This window comes from Dipodomys merriami, unplaced genomic scaffold, assembly GCF_024711535.1.
Source record: "Dipodomys merriami isolate MVZ:Mamm:240054 unplaced genomic scaffold, mDipMer1.0.p SCAF_30, whole genome shotgun sequence".
NCBI classification, from domain to species: Eukaryota; Metazoa; Chordata; class Mammalia; order Rodentia; family Heteromyidae; genus Dipodomys; species Dipodomys merriami.
The window spans coordinates 2496471-2508733 of record NW_027204493.1 but is presented as its reverse complement, the minus strand read 5'-3'; the positions used below and the strand labels follow the sequence as shown (position 1 = coordinate 2508733).

The 12263-nt window shown below is 40.5% G+C and overlaps 1 protein-coding gene across 1 annotated transcript in view; it reads left to right on the top strand.

Annotated features, from left to right (window-relative positions):
• The window catches only part of Slc45a2 (solute carrier family 45 member 2), a 38446-nt gene extending 26763 nt beyond the window's left edge, over nucleotides 1–11683 (top strand). The window contains exons 4-7 of the mRNA XM_070040926.1: nucleotides 3481–3624; nucleotides 4730–4853; nucleotides 8621–8832; nucleotides 11459–11683. Of these exons, the coding sequence (XP_069897027.1) occupies nucleotides 3481–3624; nucleotides 4730–4853; nucleotides 8621–8832; nucleotides 11459–11683 (705 nt within the window). The remainder of the gene's footprint in view (nucleotides 1–3480; nucleotides 3625–4729; nucleotides 4854–8620; nucleotides 8833–11458) is intronic.
• The last annotated feature ends 580 nt before the right edge of the window (nucleotides 11684–12263 follow it).

Here is a 12263-nt window from a genome sequence, read left to right as displayed (position 1 = left end):
TGATGACTATACCTAGTGTATACTTAATGTACTGGAAAACTCCAACTGGAGACAAATGATGAATGCATGAAGTAGTGCCTGTTACTCTCATTTTCCATTCAACAGTATGCACATGTTTTAATATATCACATGACGCATCATAAACATGTGTAATTTCTGTGTTAAGAAGTAAATAATAAGCAAAATTACAACCAGCTGCATAATATTGCCACATATGCAACATGGGAGGCTCTGAAAAACAAAACAAGACAGAATTAAAAGCAGAGTAACATGTCTTAGGCACAAAGCCAAGCAAAGGGCACTTTCTTTCCAAATGCATATCTTGGGAGGTCTGTGGCTAAGCAGTGGAAGTCTGCAGGTCTACACCATAGCAGGGCCAGGGCCAAGGCCAAAGTGGTCATTATTCCTCAGCCACTGATTTCCAAAGTGAGGGGTGGCTCTGCGATTTGAGGACTGAGATTTTTCTTTGTAAGTCAGGCAAATGGCCTGAACTATTTTAGGCTTCAAACTGGATCTCATAAAATCCATCTCCAATTCCTCCATGCCAGAAATCATTCTTTTCAATGTTTAAACAGTTTAGGATACATTTGTGGCATTTCATTCTCCTGGAAATTTGCCTTGCTCTCTTACGAATTCATCACCTACCAGTCTCCAGCTCACCATGGTGCAGAAGCTATGCAGTAAAAAGACTCCTGAGGCTCAGAACCATTGAAAGGGCTTTTCCAAGAGAATTGATGAGCGAGGAGTAACATGCCAGCTGAATTTTCACTCTGAGTTAAATACCCAAAGAACTTGGAATATTTACATGCATAGCTTTTACGGAAATATTAGGAACAAGTTGGAAGTTCATATTTATTCTTGGAAGAAAGGAAAAAACATAAATTAGCAATGAAAGCATGCTGAAAATCATGTAAAAGACAGAAGTATAATTTAATATACAAGATGAGGCTGAATATGTGCATGCCAGGTTAATTTTTATGTGGGAAAGAGGGGAAAGAGCATGAAAGGAAATCTCTTAGTTTGAAGCCTAGAAGTCAGAGCATTGTTTCCTCTGCAGAATCTTTATACTTAGTTTTTCCTGAGTTTGAGGGAAAAATAATTCTGCATTGCATTACTCTTATGATACCACTTATTTTGGCATGTATTCTACATGCAGAAAAATTGTTTTTCTCTAATTCCAATGGAATAGCTATACTTTATAATACTCATTTAGGTATAAGGAAATCAATACAGTCTTGGCCAGTGGGTTAAATAATACAAGATGGATGAATTTTGAAGTATCAATTTATAGAATAAATATAAAATGGGTGAATCCAATTTTCTGTAACTAAGAAGTAAACAGCATTATTATATAAGGTTAAGAGTTATAAAACAAAATGCTGTTAGAGTTGAATTTTTAAAAGTCCCAGGAGTCTGTACACTGGCTAAGATTCAATTTCATTGTGTCAAGATGCAGAATACATAAGAAGATGACAAGACCTATCACTGAACCACAGTTGGTATTTATATTTTCAATGTTAGCAGGATAGCCTACTGCTTAATATTCCAAGGTTTCTTTCTTCTTTTATATGACAAGATGTTAAAGGATGCTTCGTTCTTCATATTCCAAAGCAGTTGTCAATAGTTTCAATTTCCTTTTTTTCATTTTTCAATATAGCATCTTGTACATCTCATTGTTGCAATGGGTCAAAAATGAACTTTACAATTTAGGCTGGGGGGAGGAGGAGTGTAGTTAAGGAGGTGGGTAGGAAGGGATGGTAGGAGAAAAACAAAGGAAGAGGCAACAATGCTTGATAAGAAATGTACTCGTTACCTTGCTCATGTAACTGTAACCCCTCTGTATAGTATTTTCACAATAAAAAAAAACTTATAAAAATAGTCCTAATTCTCTCACGATTTCTGAAATGAAGAAATAATATGCTGATTTCAGCATAATATAAATGGAAATTGAAGACCAGACAGAGTATATTCATTGTTCAGATGTCTGTGTTTACATTGTTCACATTTTAACTCAATACAAGGCTCTTTTAACATGGGAGTGAACTCATGTAAGAGCAGGTACCTAAGCCAGGTGCTGTAATCCTAGCTACTCAGGAGGCTGAGATCTGAGGATCACAGTTCAAAGCCACCCCAGGCAGGAAAGCCTGTGAGACTCTTATCTCCAGTTAACCACCAGAAAGCTGGAAGTAGAGCTGTGGCTCAAAGGCTCACAGATGGTGCCCAGGCCATTAGTTCAAGCCCTACAACTGACAAAACAAAAAAGAACGAAAGAAGGAAGGAAAGAAAGGAAGGAAAGGAAGGAAGGAAGGAGGGAGGGAGGGAGGGAGGGAGGAGGGGAGGGAGGAAGGAAAGAAGGAACAAATGAATGAAGGAAAGGAGGGAGGGAGGGAAAGAAAGGAGGGAGGGAGAGAAAGGAAGAGAGAGAGAGAGAAGAAAAGGAAAAAGAAAAAAAGAGCAAGCACCTAGCCAAGAGCAAGGAGCGACTGACTGCTTTTTGTATCCGTTTTCATTTATTGCATAAACATTACTACAAACTTAGCAGCTTTAAACAGAACTCATTATACCCATTAATCATCCACAGTTCTGTGGGTGAGATAGTCTCTCTACTCTGTACCATAGGATGAAATCAAGATGTCAGCAGAGATGTGTTCTCATCTGAAGGCTCAACTGGGAAAGAAAATGTTTTCCAGTCTAGTCAGATTGTTGGTGGAACTCAGTTCCTAATAACGTGGGAATGAGGTCCCCGTTTTCCTGCTAGTCATTGACTAAGAGTTGCTCTCAGCTCCTAAGATTTACTTCAAGTACTTTCTATGTGGGCCTTTCTTACTTCAAAGACTAATCATTGTGCTTCAAACCTCTCTGATGTTCACTTTAGCTACTGTTCTCTTTGGTGAAAACTTTTTCAAAGGCTCATGTGATTCAACCAGGGTCATGTAGGGGATTTCTTTTTTGACTCAAGGTCAACTAATTAGTAACCTTAATTATCTCTTTAAAGTCCCTTTGCCAGGGGGAAACATCAAGGGGCAGGGGTCATGAAAGACATCTTGAGTCCTGGCTACTATGCTATCAGAGTCAATAAATCTAAGAATTATAATAACGAAAGGGCTTGTTTCCATCTGTGAGCTGTGTCCTTGATTATCAGTATTATTAAACTGTATTATCTATCCCTTAAGTATAGGTCTACCTCTAGCATCATTCTCATCTTTTGCCCTTTGTTCATAAAAGTCCCTATGGACCTGAAACTTCTAAGCAGCATTTCTTTCCAACAGGACACCTTCTACGAATCCATTCCATTCCTTGGAAGCCTATGTTCAATGTCCAAGAAAAGTGATCTTGTGTGATTGGCAAGTGGCTGAAATATAACATTGGCAACATAACATGATTGGCAAGTGACAGAAACAGGAGCCGTGTGCACTGGCTCCGATTGCTGGTTGGATGTCTATACCAAAAGTCACACCTCTGTTTCATGTTTTATTTCAGACTCGGAAGGCAATGACCATGAGGTCACTTCTGAGGGCACTGGTCCACATGCCTCCCCACTACCGCTACCTTTGTGTCAGCCACCTCATTGGGTGGACTGCCTTCTTGTCCAACATGCTCTTCTTCACAGATTTCATGGGTCAGGTAATGAATATGCCTATGCAAATGTCCATTAGCTCACGCATTAATCCACTGGTCAGTGCCTGTTGAGGTTCTTCTTGGTTTGTCTCTAGAATGAGCCCAGTTAGAGCATACCAAAGAGTACCTTCAAGGAGCTTACTTACAGACAAGTTCTAGAAGTATACAACTAGAGGACACCACATGACCAGCCAATATCGATGAAATACAGCAAATAGAGGAGAAGCAGTGTGGCTCATGGCATTATGTCAGGCTTCATGAGGGAAGCACAGTATAAATCGGGCTTGAGGGTGAACAGGAGTTGAAGAGACATAGGAGGGGGAAAACATTCCCACTGGAAATAAAAATGGCACATACAGAGAAGAGTCAGAAGCCTATTGGCCCTATCAGGGAATTAACCATGACAGAATTGCCTGTATCAGATGGGGGCCAGATATTTGGTAGAAGGGGTGTTAAAGATTTAGGAGGATGTCATTTAGACTTTTTATTTTTTTTTATTGTGAGAATACCATACAGAGGGGTTACAATTACATAAGCAAGATAAGGAGTTCATTTCTTATCAGGCATTGTTGCCTCCTCTTTGTTTCCCCTTCCCATCCCTTCCCATATCCCCCCTCCCCCCGGCTGATCCTCCCCCCACCTCCAAAGTTGTAAAGTTCATTTTCGACATAACGACCTGTACATCTCATTGTTGCAATGGGTCCATCTGTATCCCTAGTTAAAAGGATGGCTTGGGGGCTGGGAAGGTGGCTCAGTGGTAGAGCGCTTGCCTTGCATGCTCAAGGCCCTGGGTTCGATTCCTCAGCACCACGTAAGCAAAAAGAAAAAGCCGGAAGTGGCGCTGTGGCTCAAGTGGTAGAGCGCTAGCCTTGAGCTGAAGAGCTCAGGGACAGCGCCCAGGCCCAGAGTTCAAGGCCCCACGACCGGACCCCAAAAAAAAAAAAAAAAAAAAAAAAAAAAAAAAAAAAAAGGATGGCTTGGCGGTGACAGAAGGAGCTCAGTACCTATGAATGGCCCCTTGGGTGGACACACGAGTGGAGAAAAAGAATGTGTGAAAAGGGGTTCTACCACATTGAACTTGTAGCTCAACAGATTCAACCTTCTCTTTCAGATTGTATATCATGGAGATCCTTATAGCATGCACAACTCCACCGAATTTCTCATCTATGAAAAAGGAGTGGAGGTTGGATGTTGGGGATTGTGCATCAACTCCGTGTTTTCTTCACTTTATTCTTGTAAGTCTCTCTCTCCTAAGCATGTTTCCTGAAGGTCTCTGGCCCAGCAGAACACAGATTTTATATTTCTCTACTAATTTGCTTCTCTTTAAAACACCAGATAATGGATTAATTATATGGAGTAAAGAGAAACTATTCCTTTAGGAAGGATCACAGAGTATCCATTGCATAGTGAATTCTAGATGTCATTTTTCTCCGGTTATTGGTCAAAGCTTCCTGGAAAATGAAAGGGAATGTTGGAACACGATGGTGTGGTATTTAGATGGATGAAAGATAAAGTCGCAGAAGATCTCTGTTCTATTGGAGAAGGCCAATGGTAGTGTTTCATAGATGTGCTTAGCAGAATTGTAGGCAACATGAAATAAGAGAGATGGTTAAGGTATAATCCATGACAAAACCAACATGTAGAATGGCCTTGGCTCTGGTGGGTAGGATGCTGTATTCCAGAATCAATGTCGCAAGATTGAGGACAACTGACTTTTCTTTCTCAGGTGCCAGATTTCCTTGGGATCTTTAAGTTTCTTAGTTCTCCTACTTGGCTAAATTTCATCTGAGAGAACAACCCTGGGCAAAGACAGTTCTGCCATTGATTTTAAATAGGTTAAAATTGTTGTGCTACAACTCTAGGGCATTGGAGTAGAATTTGACTTCTTATTCTTTATCCTCTCTGCTCCTCTATGGTAATGAGAGGGAAACCAGCCTTCAACGTAGAGCTCTAGATTTTAGGCAAGTCCAGTCAGCAGGTTATGGACCCAGGTTATGAAAGTAGAAAAGATGAGGAGAATGTATTATAGGGAAGCACTTTGTACTGAAGTATGCTTCTTGTTTAGGGGCAAAGTTTGAATTTACCCTGACCTTTCACCTTGACATAGTACAGCAGAAAATGTACTCGAAGCTCTTCTCCAAACTTAACACAACTGAGGGCAGGCAGCCTAATATAACACATAAGGTGTTATAAAATTCATTATTTAAAAATTTATGATGATCAACTAGTGGTAACTTGCTGTTCACATTTCTTTAGCAAATGCTTCCCCACCCCACCCCGAGATTAACTAACAAAATGCCAGGAGGAAGATTTCAAGTACTTAACATAGAATCAGAGAGTGACAGTCTGGAAGTGTCTGAAAAGTTACACTTCTGCATAATTTTGTGATTTCAAGAGGCAACCTCTGTCACTCTGAACTATGACCACAACACAGACTTTCTCATCTCTAGACACCAATATTTTTCTTCTACTTCTCCAGCTAGATAATTTCTAAGCATTCATTTAGATCCACCTTAAATATAACTTCTGAAAGCATGCATGTTTTTCTTTCTGCGCTCCAACCTATCTTGAGCAGAAGCAAATAATTCCTTCACCTCTAGAGCACACCCCATTAACCTTTCTTTTGGACTCACCATATGACATCAGACTCAGCTCCAGCATCTCCATTTAGACAGAACTCTGCAGAGTGCATGGATACTGAAGTGAGTGATAATGACAAGGAACTTATTTTTAAGCCCTTTTTGTGTAGCAAGCACCAGAAAATCATTTGGAATAGCAGTACTGAGTACTGAGGCAAATTCAGTTATTCCTGTCATACACTACTCTTTATGGCTGATGCTCAAATCAATCATTTCTCTCCAAGCCCCACCCCCTCATACACTATGTGACGTAGTGGCTATGCCTGGATGTCAGAACCAGTAGATGGTGAGGGATATTTGGCTCTGAGATTTATCAACTTCTCCTGAAGGAAACAATCTTTGTCAGACTTTCAGTTTTTGTGCTGAAGTTACTTATGTGTTCAAATAGCTTTTTATATTCTCTTTTGCCTTCTTGGCTGGCCTACACAACTTGGGTAAGAGCTGAGTACTGATGATAGCTTTTAAGTACTAAGACACCTTAGGTTAGCTTTTTCTGCATAAATGTGATCGTTAAGCAAACAGGCTTGTCAAGGCTTATTATGAAACTGACCTAGCTTTGTACTGCCCCCTTCACGGCCTTAGCAACAGCAGTCCAGGCATGGAATGCCTGGAATAGAGGAAGCAATGGCATGTTCAGAGCTTGTCTGTCATCCAGTGACATCAGGCAGTGTTTTGCTTCTTAATTGAGTCAAATATAATACAAAGATCTTATCTATGAGGTGTTAGTTGAGGAATTATTTGAATAATTGTGGAATATTTATTAGAATATATTAGTTGTACTGTGGGGTTTCATTGTGATCTATCTATCTATCTATCTATCTATCTATCTATCTATCTATCTATCTATTTATCTAGTAATTTGATCTAAATCACCCCTCTATTTCTTTTTCTTGTCCCCTCTTCATATCTTTAAAATTTTTATTGTTATTATATAGGTGATATACAGTGGGGTTACAGTCATGTAAGTCACATAAAGAGTACATTTCTTTTTGGACAATGTCACCTTTCCTTTGCTCTCTTCCAGTTTCCCCCTCCCATTCCTACCAATTTCAAATCAATTTTTAACAAGTACCATTATTCTATTTTCGTATATAAATAGGAAATATTTTGAATTTCCCTCACCTTTTGCCTTCCTCCCATCCACGAGTTCCTTCCCCCATACACAATACATATTCTTCCCATTTGATACTAATGACATTCTTTCTTCCCTTCCTCCCTCCTCCCTCCTTCCCTTCTTTCCTTCCTTCCTTCCTTCCTTCCTTCCTTCCTTCCTTCCTTCCTTCCTACCTTCCTTCCTTCCTTCTTTCCATCCTTCCTTCCCTCCCTCCTTTTATCCTTTCTTCCTTCCCCTGCCTTTCTCCCTCCCTCCCTCCTCTTCCCCCCCTCTCTTTCTCCCTTCCTTTCTTTTTGGTATAGATTCTGCATATGAGACATTTTTCTTCCTTGGTCTGGCTTTTTTCACCTAACACAATGATCTCCAATTCCATCCTTGAATAGACACATTTCAACTATCTATTGTTCATCCCCTGGTTTATATGAACAAGCTATTTATATGAATAAGCCATGTTTCCTGCCAGGAGAACCAAATATAGTTCAACCTGCAGTTGTTGAAGGAGCAACAGTCACATTAATTGGGCATTTATTATATATTCAGCATTGGCAGGCTGATTTCTCAGAAACATTTTCTCATTTTGCAGATGAGAAAGTCAAGGTGATGAGAAATTAGGAAACTTATGTAGTGAGGGAGCCTGCTATGTGGAGCTCCCCAATTATCCTGGGAAGTATTGGAGAGACAGGGAAATGTCTACAGAGAATTGCAAGTCATGAACTTCTTTCTTATATGTATAATCTATATTCAAGTGGGGGCTAAGGAACTATAAATGAATTACTTGGATCATTCTATAAAATCTAGATGTTTTAATTTCTCAGCCCAACTTTGGGTTCCAGGATAAGCATGTATTGTCATTTTGTTCCTGTTGGACCAGACATGGCTAATTAGAATAAGCCTGGCTTTTCCTCTATCCCTTGCAGCCCAGGGTCCCATTGCCAAGGTGTGCTTCTCAGCCTCCCTGCTTACATTCTTTTGCTATTCAGCTGACTGTTAAACAGTGCCTGGTCTTCCTCTATGGAAAAGAAAATCAGCCTAGCAAGGCAATTTCAAGCTGTCTTTTATGTAAAGGATTTAAAACAGATCCCAAAGCCAGCTGTTTCCAACTCACTGATAAGGAGATTCTTTTGTTCCTGACTCAGTAGCAAAGGAAGTCCCTAAAATAGTGAATCTTCAAAAGAAAGGATTGCCTGAAATTATTAAATGTCGTGAGGCACTGCCAGCTGTAATTTCTCCCTTTCTTTTCCTCCCACAGACTTTCAGAAAGCTTTGGTATCCTACATTGGATTAAAGGGGCTTTACTTCATGGGGTATTTGCTGTTTGGCCTGGGGACAGGATTCATTGGACTTTTCCCCAATGTCTACTCTACCCTGGTCCTATGTGCCTCGTTTGGTGTAATGTCCAGCACCCTGTACACTGTGCCCTTTAACCTCCTCGCTGAGTATCACCAAGAGGAAGAGAAGGAGGTGTGTACTTGATGATCCTCTGCCCACGGTAACAACCTGACTCACCGAAAACCTGTGGGGCTGGGGTGGAGGATGGGATTTCCTAGAAAAGCGCAGAGCCAAACTAGAAAGTAAGGGTTCTTAAAACAGCAGACTAATGTCTTCAGCCAGTCATAATGACACAAGTATGACCACCAGCCCAGCCTCAACCCTTGTTTTGAGCCCTGCTGAGCTTCAGATTTTGAATCCTATGCCCATTTGGCTGATTAGGAAAAGGAGTCTCACTGGTGCCTCAGAAGAACATGATGGAATTTCTGGGGAATATGGGCTATGGGTAGAATGTCCCTAAGCAATACTGTTCTAAAGCTTTGGTAAATGTGCTGGGAGGAAGGTTAGAATCCTAGGTAAGGGGGTTTTCCCCTCTCTATGGCTTGGAACTCAAACTAGAGAGCAAGGTCTGAAGCAGTCCTTATAAGGACACCAAGATGGGGACTGTTCTCAAAATGGTCATTTGTTCTGATCAACATGTGCAATTCTTTCTCCATGCAAATAGGCACATACATCCTTAGTTAGATATTAAGCTAAAGGAATAACTAAATTTAACCTATCTTAGCAAGGAACTGAAGAAAAAAAAACACTGAAAATACATCCGTGTGACTGTAATTCCAACCTCTCTCGCATCACTGAGGGTGGTACCTGCAGCTGCCCAGCAGAGCTAGGAGAGGAATTAACACCTTTTCAAGGAAAAATGGTGGTGGTGTCTGCCTTCATCCCCTGACAAAGATGGCTGCTGAACGCGTTAGTGCATGCAATGTGCAGGAAGGGATTGGGCTGTTACAAAGTCAGCCATCCTCAATGACATAGTGCCAAGGAAAAAGCCACCTATGCTTTGGGCTCAGAGAAACTTGGATTCACCTTCTGCTTCTCCCATGGTTGTGTGGCCCTAGCAGGGCTATTCATTTATTTATTAAATAGCACTTACAACGAAGTCTATTTTAGATAAGGTGACATACTCACATGTTCCAGTAACCACAATGGCATACAAAAGAGTGCCATTCTTGCTTGCTCTTTATTTCTACTCACAGTATTCTTAAATGAAAAGCAAGCAACTTGAATCTTGGGGTTTTTTTCTTCCTTATTCAAAGAACTATATACATTTCTCTACACAATGTTTATTTTACTTAATCATAGTAAAATTACCATTCCTACACTCAGGGCCTCCATATCCTCACTAGTCAAATGAGAATAATACTCACTATGTGAATTTTTCAGAAAATTAAACAAGATAGTATATGTGCCTACCTCCTACCTAAGAAGGACTCAACATTGACAGCTAACATTGTTGTTATCTTAGAATAATGATAATAATACATACACCTAGGCAGCAGATGGATGAAGTATTAAATTTAAAAAAAAAAACAAAAAACAGCTTATTCAGGAGCCGGGAATGTGGCTTAGCAGTAGAGTGCTTGCCTAGCATGCATGAAGCCCTGGGTGGGATTCCTCAGTATCACATAAACAGAAAAAGTTGGAAGTGATGCTGTGGCTCAAGTGGTAGAGTGCTACCCTTGAGCACAGAGAAGCTCAGGGACAGCACCCAGGCCCTGAGTTCAAGCTCCAAGACCGGCAAAAATTAAAAACAAAAACAAAACAAAAGAAAACAGGGGCTGGGAAGATGGCTCAGTGGTAGAGCGCTTGCCTTGCATGCATGAGGCCCTGGGTTCAATTCCTCAGCACCACATAAGCAAAAAAAAAAGCCGGAAGTGGTGCTGTGGCTCAAGTGGTCGAGCGCTAGCCTCGAGCTGAATAGCTGAGGGACAGCACCCAGTCCCAGAGTTCAGGCCCATGACCATACCCAAAACAAACAAACAAACAAACAAACAAAAAACAAAAAAATTTGTCCAAAAAAAGATAGTTAAAACAAACAAACAAAAAACTTGTCCAAGTCTAGTAAATGACAATGAAAACCAATTCAGACCAGATAATAAGTATCAGCCAAACTACAAAAATAACCCTATTTTAAAGGGGTTAAGCGACTTTGGTGGATTCTCCTAAGTCTATAATTATGTAAAATCCTTTTGAAATTGTTTGAATTTTAAACACTAAGGAAGAAAATGAAGGGGATATATTCTTCCTTTAATGAGTTTTTCTACTACATTGTATCTTCTTTTTCTTTTTAATTTCTTGGGAAGAGACGATTTTACATATGCTAACCACTTAAGACTTTGTCACAGGAAAGGAAGAAATCATTAGGAAGGAGGGTAGAACATTCTAGTAGTAGTGGTTAGCACACTGCAGGTTACTGGCTTAAAGTTACTGGCTTAAAGGTGGCTGCTGCCTGTTTTTCTGTAGTCCAAGAGCTGAGAATTCATTCCTTTAAAATTGGTAAATGATGGAAACTTTTCCAAAAAAGGACACTACTTTGTGCTAAGAAAAATGACACAAAATCAAACACAAATGTGGATGAAGTTATATTAGAATGTAATTTGCCTACATATGGTAGTTTCTCTCGCACTTGAACAGCAGAGTCAAGCAGTTCAAACTAAGATTTCATGACCCATACTGGTTTATTTGCTCACCGGCTCTTGTCAGAAAAGATGTGCCCGTGCCTTCTGAATTGAATGCTGTTCCTGTGTTTTCCTTTCAGAGGCAGCAGGTCCAGGGAAGGGGCCTGGACAGCAGTGGACGAGGCAAGGGCGTGGACTGCGCTGCCCTCACCTGCATGATACAGCTGGCTCAGATCCTGGTCGGAGGTGGTCTGGGCTTTCTGGTCAACATGGCAGGGAGCGTCATCGTTGTGGTAATCACAGCCTCTGCAGTGGCTCTGATTGGCACTTGCTTTGTGGCACTTTTTGTTAGATATGTGGATTAGTTTAATAAAGAGATGTTGAAGCTAAACTCAGATGAGTGAAGCTTGTGAGTCTCTGTAGCTTTGGAGTCCTCCTAGTAAGATGCTTTGTGCTATGATTTCTGCTGGGGTTATCTGCTCTCACCTGGCATGCACAACAGTCCCCATATATCTGAGCTATATCTGCATGGGCTGGGGGCCAAGTGTACCTGCAACTGAGACCACCTACCATGCTAGGTCTCCTTCACTGCCTCTCAGTGCAAGCATGGGAGAGCCAGTGGGCATTTTCCACTGGGCATTTCAGACCTTGACGACATCTGAGAGGTAGACATTTATATCAATTCCATAATGTGATTAAAAAAAAACCACATAAACTGTCATCATAAACAGTAGAAGGAGGGAGATATATATTTGATCAAATTCACAAATACTCAAATATTGATGATGACTTCTTTATGGTATTGATTTATTCACAGTTAATGTACTTATTAATTTATAACATCCATGACAAGTCTGATTAAACATGGCATGCTGAAAGATTTACCACCTGAAAATCAGTTCGTTTCATTAGCACAGGAAACTATTTCTCTTGGAACAGTTTCAG